The sequence below is a fragment of the Salvia hispanica genome, chromosome 5, assembly GCF_023119035.1.
Source record: "Salvia hispanica cultivar TCC Black 2014 chromosome 5, UniMelb_Shisp_WGS_1.0, whole genome shotgun sequence".
NCBI classification, from domain to species: Eukaryota; Viridiplantae; Streptophyta; class Magnoliopsida; order Lamiales; family Lamiaceae; genus Salvia; species Salvia hispanica.
The window spans coordinates 40,738,269-40,753,041 of record NC_062969.1 but is presented as its reverse complement, the minus strand read 5'-3'; the positions used below and the strand labels follow the sequence as shown (position 1 = coordinate 40,753,041).

The 14,773-nt window shown below is 39.6% G+C and overlaps 3 protein-coding genes and 1 non-coding gene across 8 annotated transcripts; 1 reads left to right on the top strand and 3 right to left on the bottom strand.

Moving 5' to 3' along the window:
- Window positions 1-452: 452 nt before the first annotated feature.
- Window positions 453-3,884, bottom strand: LOC125190080 (eukaryotic translation initiation factor 3 subunit L-like). Its single transcript, XM_048087277.1, has 8 exons — window positions 3,402-3,884; window positions 2,485-2,643; window positions 1,815-2,146; window positions 1,423-1,476; window positions 1,167-1,319; window positions 978-1,071; window positions 816-887; window positions 453-698 (listed from the first exon to the last, which is right to left on the bottom strand). The coding sequence occupies exons 1-8, from the start codon at window positions 3,762-3,764 to the stop codon at window positions 654-656; spliced, it is 1,272 nt and encodes a 423-aa protein (XP_047943234.1). The 5' UTR covers window positions 3,765-3,884; the 3' UTR covers window positions 453-653.
- A 938-nt stretch (window positions 3,885-4,822) lies between these two features.
- On the top strand, window positions 4,823-8,368 carry LOC125188353 (pentatricopeptide repeat-containing protein At5g25630-like). Of its 2 annotated transcripts, none has more exons than XM_048085140.1 (4): window positions 4,823-4,952; window positions 6,011-6,174; window positions 6,264-7,157; window positions 7,239-8,368. In XM_048085140.1, exons 2-4 carry the CDS (start codon window positions 6,091-6,093, stop codon window positions 8,136-8,138), a joined length of 1,878 nt encoding a protein of 625 aa, XP_047941097.1. In that variant the 5' UTR covers window positions 4,823-4,952; window positions 6,011-6,090; the 3' UTR covers window positions 8,139-8,368. The 2 variants fall into 2 exon arrangements, with proteins under 2 accessions (XP_047941097.1, XP_047941096.1); XM_048085139.1 differs by lacking the exon at window positions 4,823-4,952 and adding an exon at window positions 5,120-5,315.
- A 91-nt stretch (window positions 8,369-8,459) lies between these two features.
- Window positions 8,460-8,543, bottom strand: TRNAL-CAA. Its single transcript has one exon. It is a non-coding gene; the product is annotated as a tRNA-Leu (tRNA).
- Window positions 8,544-8,730: 187 nt separating this feature from the next.
- LOC125188354 (probable E3 ubiquitin-protein ligase RZFP34) lies at window positions 8,731-13,770 on the bottom strand. 4 transcript variants are annotated; one of them, XM_048085142.1, is made up of 13 exons: window positions 13,615-13,770; window positions 11,109-11,355; window positions 10,771-11,031; window positions 10,599-10,686; window positions 10,427-10,486; window positions 10,239-10,271; window positions 10,042-10,119; window positions 9,886-9,929; window positions 9,698-9,738; window positions 9,529-9,611; window positions 9,352-9,443; window positions 9,159-9,270; window positions 8,731-9,059 (listed from the first exon to the last, which is right to left on the bottom strand). In XM_048085142.1, exons 3-13 carry the CDS (start codon window positions 10,986-10,988, stop codon window positions 8,940-8,942), a joined length of 969 nt encoding a protein of 322 aa, XP_047941099.1. In that variant the 5' UTR covers window positions 10,989-11,031; window positions 11,109-11,355; window positions 13,615-13,770; the 3' UTR covers window positions 8,731-8,939. The 4 variants fall into 4 exon arrangements, with proteins under 4 accessions (XP_047941099.1, XP_047941098.1, XP_047941101.1 ...); XM_048085141.1 differs by having other exon boundaries at window positions 10,771-11,355; XM_048085144.1 differs by lacking the exon at window positions 11,109-11,355.
- Between the last annotated feature and the right edge of the window lie 1,003 nt (window positions 13,771-14,773).

Genomic DNA, 14,773 nt, shown 5'->3' with positions numbered 1-14,773 from the left:
ATTCTCTTGTATTATTTGACGTAGTAGTTGGCAAATTGGCACGCAAATTAAGAAGTTTATCATTTATTTTTTCGTACAAGGAATAGTAGCAGCTCTATTTTCGTTTTCCAGTAGTAATTCAAATCACAAAAGCTTCCTTTTTATGCGTCTGTTGACTTCAGGCAATATATTTTCATACCTTGCGAAATCTAAGAAACAAAAATTCTCAGGCTAATAAAAATAAAAATTATAGTATACAATTTTTTAGTAGAACAACAATAACAATTATAAATTAAAATCAGTTACATTAAACACAAACCATTCGAAGAAATAAAACAATACTCCATTTAACAATTAAAAAAAACTTGCTACAATGCAAGAAAAAGCCCAAAAAATAATACACCAAATTAATTTCGAGTGCAAACTGATATTATATCAAATATTAGCAGAAAAGGCAACCTTGTATCCTAGTATAATGATAAATTAGAGTTCTAATACTCGAGAAAAAAGCTTAGTATCTCTTCATTACAACATTTTTCTTAGCACAGATCAAAGGAAGTCATATTTAACTTGCAACACAATATCGAAAGATCAAAAATGATCCAATGAAACTGCCCTGGTTCTGCTCTTCCAAAATACAAAAAAGGGCAAATCATAGATCAAGACTACGATTCTTACTCGAGCTTTACTCTGTCGATATCAGTCATTATCCCTTCAAGCTGCAAGACGAGTTTTTAGGGAACGAATCAATGTTTAGCCTCTTGGTACTAGTACTACTATAAGCATATCATGCAAAGAAAGTATCATAAATGAATGTTTAGCTTCGTTGTATGTACCTTGACAATTTGGCGCATAAAGTAATCACCATATTTCTTTGGTGCTTTGGATTCAACAACGTGGACCATGTCCTGAAATTAAAACGAAGATCAAATGAATCCAAGTTCGTGTATGACTTAAGAAAACATAATAGATGGACAGTCTTGATTTATTAAACTCACGTCGTCAATGTAGAAATTGGTGTCCATATTGGAGACAATTTTCCCATCTGAATTGACTGAATGCATCTTGTGCTTGTATGTCATCAAAATTGTCCTGTGAACGGATGATGAAATACTGCTTATGCAACATCCCTTCTATGAATTAAGTAAAGCAGGAAGTCAAGTTGGGATTACAGTGTATCACATTACCTCAAAGTATGTTCATCAACTTCCATATACGAGGCCAGCTTTGCAATGGAGATCGTAGAGTATACATTTAAGAAGGTCCGAATGCCTGATAGTAGTTGCTGCTGCTTTACTTCATAAAGGAACAACTTCAACTGTAGTCTATAAGCATCCTGAAAAGATTAGATTTGAAAAGCTTATGAGATTATGAAAACTAATTAGAATCGGTCATGCCAACTGCCCCCAAATACAAATACAAATACAAATACAAATACAAAACCAAAGACATATATAAAGAAGTATTTTATTGAATTCTCGAATTGCCTCTGTATACCTGTACATATTTAAACGACAATGCATTAAAAACATCATTCATCAACATCTCTCCAAACAAGTAGGCAGTTAGTCACATACATATTTCAACGACAATGCATTAAAAACATCATTCATCAACATCTCTCCAAACAAGTAGGCAGTTAGTCACATAATGGTACTCTAAAGTCTAAACATGGTTTAGTTATGTGTATGGTATATCATGCCATACCTACACTGGGCAGTGATCAACTCAACACATAAGGCAACTAATAAGACATTTAAATGAGAAATTAAGAAACTTGGAAATGTAGGTAGGTCCATAGAGTTTTGGGTAGGGAGAAAAAAAGTTTAACGCACCTCCGAAGCATGAGATTTGCAAATCCATAGTGATATATTGTGGTTATGTGGCTCCCAATGACACTAGTGTAGACACCTTGTTGAGTTATGTCAATTGGAAGTATGCACTTCAGGCCAGTGTGATAATCACCCAATAAACAGTGAACTCTAAGCAGGCCTATCATGCTGAAGTAACCTAAGACCTTCAACACATTGCTTCCACCACTGTAATCATATCCGTCTGTAGCAGTGAACTGCTCAAGACCTTCCTTCTCCTGTTCCAGAATTTGAATGATCGAAGACTTCTCCACAAGTGCTTGTAGATAATTAAGGACACCATATACGTTCCATGCCTGAGACACAAAATTATAATTAGAAACAATCTTTTCTTTAAAAAGTAAGGTGCCAAGAACAACATACAATGTGCACAAAGGAAATTCAACAACTTGATGAAAAAAACATGGAGAAGTGCATCTGTGAAATAAGGAGAAAATCAGTAGCAGGTTTGACATCCTCATGAGGCCTCCATATTATTTTCCTTCCACTATTCTTATATGAAGTTCACACGGGCAATGAAAATCATAGATAACATAATAACAGAACATCATTATAAGAACAATACTCTAAAAGAAAAGCGCATAAGCACACAAATATTTATCGAAAACTACTCATCCATTTCTCACTTACAAACCTGATCATACTGGCGCAGAAGAGCAATCTCCTGCTCGGTTTTGCTCTTCATCTTGGCACGATACTGACAGAAAGACTGGAACTGGTACACAAATTCATCAACCATGTCCCACAGCCACTGATTTGGCAGTTGCATGTTCACTACTCCATGCAATACAACCTGTACATAAAATTTCATGTTCAGCATGCACAATTATCCATCAGAACAAGCAAAGTCCATCTCATCAAAATTAAGTGGAGTATATAGTTTATGCAATCAGTATGAATTCCGAAAATCATCATCCTAACTATAAGAATCAGCAGCATGTTGTGATCCATTGTAGTTGACACTAATCCTCATTTCCTTCATTTCAATTAACGGCTTAACGCAAACCAGCATTACTATAAGCAAAAACAATTCAAGGCTAGCTAAAAGAAATACCATTTGATACATAGTTGTTCTAATATCAAACTGCCAATAATCAATATTTAAGACACTTTAACCAAGCACAAAATAGAAGAAAATGTATTTTACAGCCAACTAACCCTGTCAATCCTCACAATACTTCTTCAATAAAAACAAAATCCTCTTCTCCAGATATGTTTCAGTTTTTATGTTTTCTCTCACATTCCTCACTCAATAGCAAGACGGAATCAATAGCATCCCACATATTTGGAAAGATTTTCATTTACGATTGAAATTCAACAATTATCAACTTAACAGTAATATAAAATGAACCTAGCTTCAATTCTCTCCGTATAAACTTCCACACATAAAACAGTATAGGAGTTTATCAACACTCGATGAACTAATAAACTAGTGATACATTAATTTTACACAGTCTGTACAGCATTGAGATCTCGATGGTTTAATTCACTGATAATGCAGGTTAAAAACTGTCGAGATAACACTGAATTCCACACATAATTAGCCCTAACCTGAAACAGATTGCAATAATTATCCCACGAATCAATCCGCTGCTTCAGCGTTGGCGATAGGCGCGCGTAGAGGTGGCGGAACCACATCTCGCGGTAGAGCAAGCAGAAGACGTGGTCATTGTCGACGTAGGTGGCGACGGCGTCGACGGACGGCCACGGCGCGTCCTTGAAGAACCTATCGCTGATGCTCTGGAACGACGTCTCGTACATCTGGTGGATCTCGTAGACATTCTTCTCCCGTATCTGGCGGTACATGTGCACCACAAACGACTTCACCGAGTCCGGCACGTAGTTCGGGTCGTATCCGGAGGCGGAATCTCCATGTGCGGATTGCTCGGAGTCGTACGGCGCCGCGCCGGCCATGGTGTCGGTAGTGATGGCGAAAATCTACCGGATTTGAGCTCAAATTTGCGTCTCCGGTGCGCGACTGTGTGCGTTAGAGAGAGAGAGAGAGATTGGGTATTTTTGCCCTAATGAAAATGAAGGAAGAAATGGGCTTATTTTGCACTCATGGCCATAGTTGGGTCTTAGTATTGGGCCAAAAAAATTTCGAGCTAGTTGAAGTGCATAAATAAGGATATTGGCGTGCTTAAAAATTCATATTATTTTTAGTATTGTATTGGCGTGCATAAATAAGGATATTGGCCATAGTTGGGTCTTAGTATTGGGCCAAAAAAATTCATATTATTTTAATGGATTGAAGAACAATTTTGGAGGGTGTGCTTAAAAAAAATTATCTTCAAATATTGAAAAACTTAAAGTTCTCAAATTATTGTCGAGAAATTACGAAAACAAATCTGTATCATAATATTATTTGTAAGAATTTTTTCATTTGTGGGAAAAAACAAACCAGGAGTAAAGTTCATGATATTATTTGTCAGTTTTAAAGTTCGTGGAAAAATCCTAACTTTTTTAAAGTTTCGTGATATTAGATGTCAATATCCCTCTAATTAATTATTTGATTTTTTAAATAAGAATTAAATTGATATGAATAATTTTATTTACTCAAATGTAAGCCAGCAATCCAGTTTTGTATAATGAAATAATATAATAATTACAAAATTAATTTAGTTTCCACCTCGTTTTAACAAGCTATAAAAAAGTAAAACATGAAAGCTAATTTGGGTTATAAACCATAGTTGATGGCTATATTTAATGTGTAACAAATCTTTTGTATTTATACATGAGAATAAATGTCATTAATTTTTTATGACTCACATTTCATGTGGTAAAATGTTAAATGGACTACTATGCAATTGCAATACCAACAAATAAATAGAAATTGGAAAAAGAAATAAAATTGTGGAGTAGGAGTAGTAAATTAGTAATGATGGAAAATGCAATATCCTTATTTCACATGCGTCAGCCTCATCTCTATGCTACACCTTATCTTCCATATTCAAATTCTAGTGATAATATGTGGATAATATTTATTTTATTAATTTATTATTCTCGCAAGAATGTTGGAATTGAGACGCTATAAATACATCCTTTTGTCCACTGATTCATAATCTCGTTGAACATTTTCCATGGAACAATAGCCAGAATGAGGTACGGGCTGCTATTACTCTTCAATACCACCAAGTTGATTCATTGTCTTGTCATAATCCCATTTCTTGAAATAGTAGTATTCGAGTTTTTCTCAGGTTTTTGGAGTGTGGAGGTGAGAAATGTCAGGATCTTGATGATGGTTCTTGAGCTTTTTAAAATTAAGCAAAAGGGGTTTTTTTTTTGTTGTTGTTGGTGGTGGTAGTGGTGTGATTGTGTGTAAGCTAGACTGCTAGAGAGAGAGAGAAGCTAAGCCGAGTAAATTGGAGTGTGTGTGTGTTTGTGTGTTTCTTGATTATTTGGGGCTGAAGGTGAAAAACACAGGATCTTGTTAGATTCTTGATTACTCAATCAAATTGCTACAAGGTCAGGATCTTGATGGATTCTTCATCTTTTTGTAAATTAAGCAAAAGGTTTTTTTTTTGTTGGTGTGTGTGTGTGTGGCAGAGTGAATCATTCAGTGTGTGTGACATTTAAGAATGTGGTTAGTTTCTTGATTGCTCAATCAGAATGTATTTAGAATTGAAATCAACTACTACAAGAATTAGAATTGTTTGAAATTTCAATTATATGGTTTGAAGTCGAATGTAGTCACAAATTCATCTTCTTCGATAGATCACACTTTCTTGTTTTTTTCTTGAAACAATGAAGAGATTTGAAGGCAATAGTATCATGCTATGTTGTACTACTACTCACTATCTCATGAGCTTCTACAATTGCATTTCATGTTATGATCCGTGTTTTTGCTAGTTCGTCTTCGTCTCACTTATTAGCTATGATCCCATAAGGAGCTTTGGATATGCAAAAATACTTATTTGTTTCATTTTGCCTCTCTGCATTGTTCAAATAGTGTAATCTATCTTGCTCATGTCTTGATATCTAGTCATATTTGAATTGTTGAATTTGGCTTAAATTGCATCCAAGTAGTACCTGTTCGAACCCTGAAGAGTTAGTTCTCGTGTTCTCATCAACGTTTCTTTAGTTTTCATGCGCTTGTTACGAACTTGTTGTCCTTCATCAAAAAATGATATTGGTTGTGCTGTTGTCGATTTGATTTGCAGGAAAACTGGAATCTTTGTGCTGTTGTCGATTTTGTGAATGTGTGACGAGAAGGGATTAACTTCCTAATCATCGAGAAACCATGGGCTACGTTGATAAGTTTGAGATAGGCAGCACAAAACAAGGCAGCAATTTAGACAAACAAGTTGAAGAGCTTCCCACAAATGTAATCTTTTAGTAAAGATTCTTGAAAAGTTGTTATGTTTTGAAAAGTTTGTGATAAATATCGTTGTTTTTTGTTTCTTTGAATTGCAGGATAGGTCTCTTGACGAGAAACTGCAGCTGCGGCCAATGCCAGGATCGACTCCTTGCACCATCTGCTCGAGTGGGGAGAGCTGTAAGATTGTCCGTTCGAGGACCAAATTGATGAACATCTTGTTGGAACGAGGGAAGCCGCAGGAAGTCCAGTCGATCTTCAACAATTTGATTCAGAGAGGGCATAAGCCGTCTCTAGTGACCTACACCACACTCCTAGCCTCGTTGACTGTTCAGAAACGCTTCGGTCACATACATTCAATAATCTCCGAGGTGCAGAGGAATGGGATGGAGCCGGACCCGGTGTTCTTCAACGCTGTGGTCAATGCATTCTCTGAATCCGGGGACATGGATGGAGCTATGAGAACGTTGTCGATGATGAAGGAACGCGGGATCAAGCCAACAACGAGCACGTACAATACGCTGATCAAAGGGTATGGGATTGCAGGGAAACCCGATGAATCTTTAAAGATAATGGAGCTCATGTCGAGGGAAGCAAACACGAAGCCCAACGTGAGGACTTATAACGTCCTTGTTAGGGCGTGGTGCAACAGGAACAACGTGGAGGAGGCTTGGGGTGTAGTGTCGAAGATGGTGGCCTCGGGTGTACAGCCCGATGCAGTGACTTACAACACGTTGGTGAAGGGCTATGTTCAGAACAAGCAAACGGGTAAGGCGGAAGACGTGATCATGGAGATGCAGAGGAATAATGTGCAGCCGAATGATAGAACTTGCGGCATCATAATATCCGGTTATTGCAAAGAGGGACGAGTGAACGAGGCGCTGAGATTCGTGTACAAGATGAAGGGCTTTGGTGTACGCCCTAACCTCATCGTTTTCAACTCACTGATCAAAGGGTTCCTCGACATATCGGATAGGAACAGTGTGGATGAGGTGGGGTGGCTTAACGGCCTTTGCATTTGTTCGTTTTTGTGCTATTGAACTTATAAAGAACCCGATTCTTGATTTTGTTAGGTTCTGACGTTGATGGAGGAGTTCGGAGTGAAGCCGGACGTGATCACGTTTAGCACGATCATGAACGCGTGGAGTGCTGCGGGCTACATGATCAAGTGCAGGGAGATTTTCGACGACATGGTGGAAGCTGGGATCAAACCCGACGCCCACGCTTATAGCATTCTTGCTAAAGGCTACGTACGGGCCAAGGAGCCGGAGAAGGCCGAGGAGCTCTTGGACGCCATGAAAACATCTGGTGTTCGTCCTAACGTAGTCATCTTCACCACGGTCATCAGCGGGTGGTGCAGCAGTGGCTCGATGGACTCTGCGAAGAGGGTACTCGGGAAGATGATCGAGTCTGGGATCCCTCCAAATTTGAAGACATTCGAGACCCTAATAGGCGGATATGCCGAGAACAAGAAGCCGTGGAAGGCCGAGCAGGTGCTCGGCCTCATGGAGGAGGGATTCAACGTTCGTCCCGAGAGAAGCACTGTCCAGCTCGTGGCTGAGGCGTGGCGCTCCATCGGGCTCTCCAAGGAGGCGAACAGAGTGAGAGCGTCATCGAGGAAGACGACCACAACCTCAACGTCGCATCCACCACCACCACCACCGCAGGCGGAACAAGAGACGCCGTCCACGGCTCAAGAAAGCTTGGAGATGTTCTGTCAGAAAGAAGCAACTCCAAACTCTTCCGTGGCGAGGCTGCAGATACCGAGCGTGGTTCTGAGCGATCAGAAGGGCCCGACCAAGCGGGGCCGGAGGATGGTGCTGAGGGAAGCTGAGCCCTCCTTGTCCGAGGCGAGGGCTGTGAGTCTTACTTGTAGATATGGAGAACGAGGCGCTCCCGTGGCCAGCCAGAGGCGGCAGGTGTTTGCGTACGGGCAGTTTGCTCCTGCGTGCACGCTCCTCCTGCTGAACTGAATGACGACGACGACGTCGGTTCAAGCGGAGGAGGCGCTGCTCCGGCTGAAGATGGATGCATAGGCAAAGTTTAACTGACTATTGTACATAACAAAAGGGGTGGCATTTGATGATCTTTTTGTTAACAAATGGTTTGTATTGGTTGTGCAGCAAACACTTATAAGCCTCTTCATTTTTTGAAAGTTGTGGAAAAATGCTCAGACGTGTCAAATATTATAAAGTGTTGCTAATTACTGTCGAATTTAATTAGTACTCCCTTTTTAGCATAAAATGTGATATTGTATTTCATCAATTAAAATATTTTTAAAAATTACAAAATATTGTCAGAAGTGGGATTTGAACCCACGCCCTCGTAAGAGGACCAGAACTTGAGTCTGGCGCCTTAGACCACTCGGCCATCCTGACTTATGTTACATAATTATTCATTTTACAGTATATTTTGTAGCAGCATTTAATCTACTCCTCAAGATTGAATCTAAATTAAATAATCAGAATTTTATTTATAGCCTTTTGACTGAGGAATTCGACAAACTACAAACAACGAAGAAAAAAATAATAAATGACTACAGTATTGGGATAATATAAAAAACAATTACGCATATCAACATTACATTTCATTCCTTGAAAGAAAGAGATTATGAAATTTACAAAGACAATACAAAATATAACAAAAGATGAGATTACAAAATATTAACATACAGCAAATAAAATCTATGAAGAATAAAAGCTGAAACGATATCTCAGCATCCTCCCGGCAACGCCAATTGCCTTCATTGCACGCGGGCCGCAGCCCCGGCTGATCTATCTCCCGAGCCCTCTCGTCTGGCGCGTGTTGTATGACTTGCAGTGGGGGCATTTGTGCGCCACGACGTGATACTTCACCTCAGAGTTGCGCCCACAGTCATTGCACAGAATCCATACCTGCAATCAGAAAGCAGAATCAACAGCCGCGTACATAAACAGGATCCGAATGAATGAACGAATGGCGGCATATGCAGGCGGGGGTTGGTGGAGAGTTACCATCTTGTTTTCACAATACGGTGGCATGGGTGTGGCTGCAATCTCTAAGTCGAACTTCTCCCACACTTTCGACATGTCGCACACGGACTTCGAGCAAATCGGGCAAGCGTACCTGCTCGGAAGATAAGGTCGTTAAGTTCAACGTTGAATGTGTAGAGAAAGAGAGAGAGAAAGAGAAAGGGAGAGAAGTTACTGATAGTGCTCCTGCATCTCTTCTAAACACGCCTTGTGAATGGTATGCCCACATGGCAAAGCAATGACGTCATTTCTCGACTCAAACAGATACTGCATGCGAGGGATGCTTGGGTTCAGTCGGGGCTGGACTGAAAAAAAAAGACGACAACAAGAAGAGAGGGACATGTGTTCTAACCTCAAAGCAAACGGGACAATCCTGGTGCATTGCCCTCTCCACACATGGATGGCTGGTTTTCAGAAGCGCGGAGTAACAGCAACCTGCATACGAGAGAGAGGGAGATGAGAAACGAGAAAGCACTCGTTTATCAGATCCAATCAAGGGTGCTAAAGAAGCAAAGACTAACCGCATTTGTTGCAGTGGAAGAAATTCTTGGAGCCCCCAATCCTGCAACATCAGGAATTATCAGCAAGCATATTAGCTAAAATGTACATATTGAAATGTGTTAACAATTCATCTTTATTGACATAGATATACGAGGATCGCTCTGGCCGTATAAATCCTGTTGTTAATAAGAGAAGGCCGAGGGCATACCTGCAAATGCCGCAACCATTGCAGTGGTACTGCTCTTTAGAAGTCTGCAAATGGGAAAGAAACGATCAGCCATCAAATTTTGAAATTTCAAAATCACCAAATCTTTCACAAAGTTGTATTATTGTATACAACAAAATGTCGTGCATTCATACTTACATCGTCATCAAAGAGCTTACAAACTCCACAGAAGTATCTTCCCATGCATACACCACAGTTTTGACAAACTTGTTGAACCTGAGAAATACCGCCAAAGCAACCATTTTAGAGGATGCTGGGAGCATAATAAATCATTGAGCACAATGAGGCTATATATATTTATATAAATCAAGTTTGAAATTAGTATAGACACTAACCTCTTGTTCAGTGTCACAAAGTGAACATATGACCTGAAAATCAAAATAAAATGCAAATTTTCAGAAAATAAGCGCACAAGAATCAGAAGGCTCTGAGCAAAAGACGGAAAGCTAATCCTTTAGTGGTAATATAGCAACAGATATAGTCAGATACACGGGAACTGAAAAAGATCCAAGAAGCATCCTACCTTCACAACGGAGTGGCGAGGGATATCATGTCTGAGCTTCTGTTCGATGCTAATACTGTTCTGTTCACAAAGAAATAGAAAAATCAGGATTTATTTCGTAAATCCATGGTAGTTGGCCTCAAACAAGTAACTTGAAAAGCATTTTTATAAATGAATGAATGCCTCAAATTACCTTTGCATCATTATGACAGTGACGGCAACTGAAGATCTCATTACAGCATGGAGCTCTAATGCGACACCTCCGACGATAGTGAGGACATCTGTCAACCAAGAGTCAAGTGTTAGCACGAAATCGTACTACACAGTATATCACCTAGCAATGCTAGCATACAAAGCTTCCATACCCATATTGCATGTACCCTTTATCCAATCTTTCAGTACCAGCAACCTTTCCCGGGGTCATCAACTCTTTATCCAGACCATGTTCTTCGTGGGAACACTGCAACTCCGACTCATGAACCTTTTTCCTGAACCTAGTTCCATTCTCTTCAGCCGCTGCATTTTCTGAGATTTTTGGTTCGGTACATGCTGTGCCGCAATATTCAACGGCCACAGACGCCATTCTATCGTATAACTAACTAGCAGCTGATAAATGAATAAAGCACCTGCATTCAAAGAAAGATTTAAGAGCCTAAGCCTACTTATCCTATCTAATCTAGTCGCCCGCCAGACGGGCGAAAACCTCAAGATCATGCAGCTTCTGTTGCACGTTTGCGCCATAGCAACAGAATCAGCAACAATAAAATCCAACTAAGGTCGAACAGCTCCAATCATGAAACCTCGCATGGAGGAGAAATTCCTGAAAACAAGTATGTTTACAAAACAAATATCATGCAGCATTCTGGAACTTCAAATCTTCGAGCTCGGTATAGTGTCAGTTTCTGGAAATTTCCATCCTAACAGAGAGTGCAATGACGGATCGCTCAAACCTATTGTCAAAGCAGTAGAAAAATGAATCATGCCCCTTTTAAAGTCAAAAGAAGAAAAAGGTTCAAGTCTGAGAGATTGCAGGGATGAGTGTGTTATCATTGCCCTCGAGAGGACAGACCCACCTCCACTGGGTTCGTGATACTTCTCCTCCCAAACATGTTGATATTTTGATCAACTACTCACTTGTAAATAGAACTAAATGCAAAACTATCCCCATAAGTCGGAAAATTACCATAACCTATTCAAAGAGATGTAGCGCTCCAAGTAGGTAAACATTAGCTCCAGTCAGTCACATGTAACTGTTAGGAAACTTAGGGACTTTATGGATGGGTTCTAGAGATGCGTGTAATTTCCATTTCCGATCAATAGATAACAAAAAGTGGCTAATCACTTAAAGGATTTTATCTGTAAAACGACGTAAGTATAATACAATGGTGACAGCAGCAACGAGATGCAGCTCGACCGGAAGTAAATCTCAACCCGAATAGTAATGGAAACCCCTATACACTCTGTTACCTTGTGCTAACACCCTGGTGGAGACATCCTACACGTTTCTTTCCTAGTACTATAATCAAATACCCCGAGATCTAAATCAAGCTAAAACCACCCTCTGCCAGACTAATTGCTATAGAAGTTCCAGTGTTATACCATAATTTCCGGCAACTGCATAATTCGAGTAATATAACATCAAAGTGATATAAATTTCCATATAACCTTATCCCTTCAAGGAAGTGGTGGTAACAAAACTGTCTAAACTCTCTTAGATGGACAAAATTGAGAGAAAACTAGCTCCTCCTCAACATTGCACAGAAGAACAAGGGGCAATCTAGATGATCCATCAACATGCTAATTCTCTAATCTTCCATCAGCACAACACAACACAAAGATAACAATGATCAGAGAGCAGGGATGGTCTCATACCAGAAAGCAAAGCAAAAAAATACCAAAGCTGAAGATCTAAAGCCTAAAAAAAAAAATCTAAGACGGAGGGGCCGGAGGGGCGTCGGGATCGAGCCCCAGCGTACTCTGCAGGTGTTGGATGCATTTCCCGAGGGCCGCCTTTTCTTCAGGGGTCCCGCCGCCGGTGAAGTACCGCGTGTACATCTGGGGGTCAGATTGGCGACATTGCTCGAATAAGTGGCTTTTTCTAAGTCGATGACGGATTCCGACGCGACTTCCGACGTTGCGCCCTTCCCCGTCCGCCTCCCCTTCGCCTTCTTCACTCCCTCCGGGCGCTCGTGCGGACCATCCCCACTCAAGTCGATGTGGGCCGCGCTCCCCTCGCTCTCCGAAACGCTAAGTCGCGAGCGCACCGATTTCCCGTGCAGCGCGCTGTGCATCCCCGTCCGGAATTTGGGGAGATCCTTCAGCCTATCATAGATTTTCCAATACTTGAAGCCCTTCGTCGACAAGTAACTGGCCACTATACATCCGGATGGCCTCATCTCTGACCATGTGCTCGTGCTGGCCACCCGTATGGAAGTTGGCCGGGAGGAGAACCCATCGCCAACAACGACTGCATCCACTGCTCGTTTGCTTCATCCGTGTTGGGAATTTGTGAACTCGACTCCCTTACCCTTATCCTTACCCGATCGGGAACTTTTCTTCCAAAAGCTCATAATTTTGATGAAAATTGAAGATTGGGAGAAGAGATTGAAAATGGAGAGAATGAAGATTGTGGGTGATGAATGGAGGAAGTGGAGGAAATATTTATAGGGGTGGAATGTAAAATAGCCGTTGGGTTCAAAAAAAAAAAAAAAAATTTTAATTATCGCCGATTATCGCCGAGCGTCGCCACAGTGGCCGGCGATCGCTCGGCGATAATCCGGCGTTAGAACGCCACTCGGCGAACAACACAAAGATAACAATGATCAGAGAGCAGGGATGGTCTCATACCAGAAAGCAAAGCAAAAAAATACCAAAGCTGAAGATCTAAAGCCAGTGTTTCACATTCACAGACTAATTTGCAACTAAAAATGCACACATATCAAGGCTTAAAGCACAATATCTTAAATCCACGGTGATCACAAAGTGCCAAACTAACACCAATTCTAACACAAACATCATTTCACTTTCTCCTATCCCTAACCATCACATTCAATCATAAAAACCATATATATAAGGAGTAATTGAAACAAACACGCACACACACACACAAATCAATATCATGCTTCATCATACCTATAATAAGCTAATCAAGCGCAGAATAAAACTACACAATAACAAACACTTTAAAACTAACTTTCTGAAACAACGACCTCAAAATTGGCGATCTACTTCGCAATCAGCTCGTCGTGATCAGATCGATCTGCCTTCAACTTCAAATGCGCACCGCAGAAGCATATACCTAATACGAGAGAGAGAGAAAAGCAGAGTAGAGCGAGAAACGCACAAATCAACGATGTATGGATTCAATCCTGGAAAAAATCAGATTTTATTGATAAAAGAAATGATTGGGATGTGAGTTTGAAGGTTGCGTGGCGCTCATACAACGAATGGAGACAAATAAATGGGTGATTGGATTGAAAGCGCCACCACGCACAGTCATACACAGCTGAAAGAAAAGTTGAAAAATAAAATATTGAAAAATAAAAGGTTGCTTTCTGAATTTTCTCTCTTTTATTTTTCTAGATAGTTCGATTTAGGAAGATGAAATTTCAATAATGTGTTCATATAGAAAGTCCCCTAAAAACGCGTGGTTATGAAATTTCAATATGTGATCAATAATTTCTAACTTAGTATTATACGTTTGATGCGGTTTTGAGATTGGGTGCCTAACTCCCACCGTCCATGCTATCCGCATTTTTATTTTAGGTCCTACACTTAAAGATTTAAGTAATTAATATTATTAATTTGTATTTTAAGGTGGTGTTCGTTTTCAAAGATAAAATAATACCGAGATATAATCTATGATTAACTTGTGAGATTATTTTAGTCATATAGGGCAGCTTACTAGTTATAATTAATTATTTCATGATTATTCGTCTAGGATTGAGTTGTGTGATTGAATTTCTTGAACTAAACACATTACAAATTTCATTCCGGGAAATAATCTTGTAAACTGAACACCCCCTGAGTATATCAAGAGAACACTTAATTGATCAAAATATTTTTAATTAAATACTTTAATTATTATTTAAAGTATAAATAATACAAATAGTGTAAGACGAGTCAAAGCAAAAAAAAATGCGGAGTAACGTTGAACGAAGATATTGATCTAATTTTTATGGATTAATATTCAAAATGGATCTCGGACATTTGTTAAAAGGAAATTTGATTCTATATATGATATGTGTTAGTTTTTTTTTCTTCCAAATAATAGTATATTTTAATTTATATTAAACAAGTTTATAAAAATTTAATGGTCAACTGCGTATAAAGTTCGGCCGAAAGTTTTTAAGATTTTTTCAAATTTTG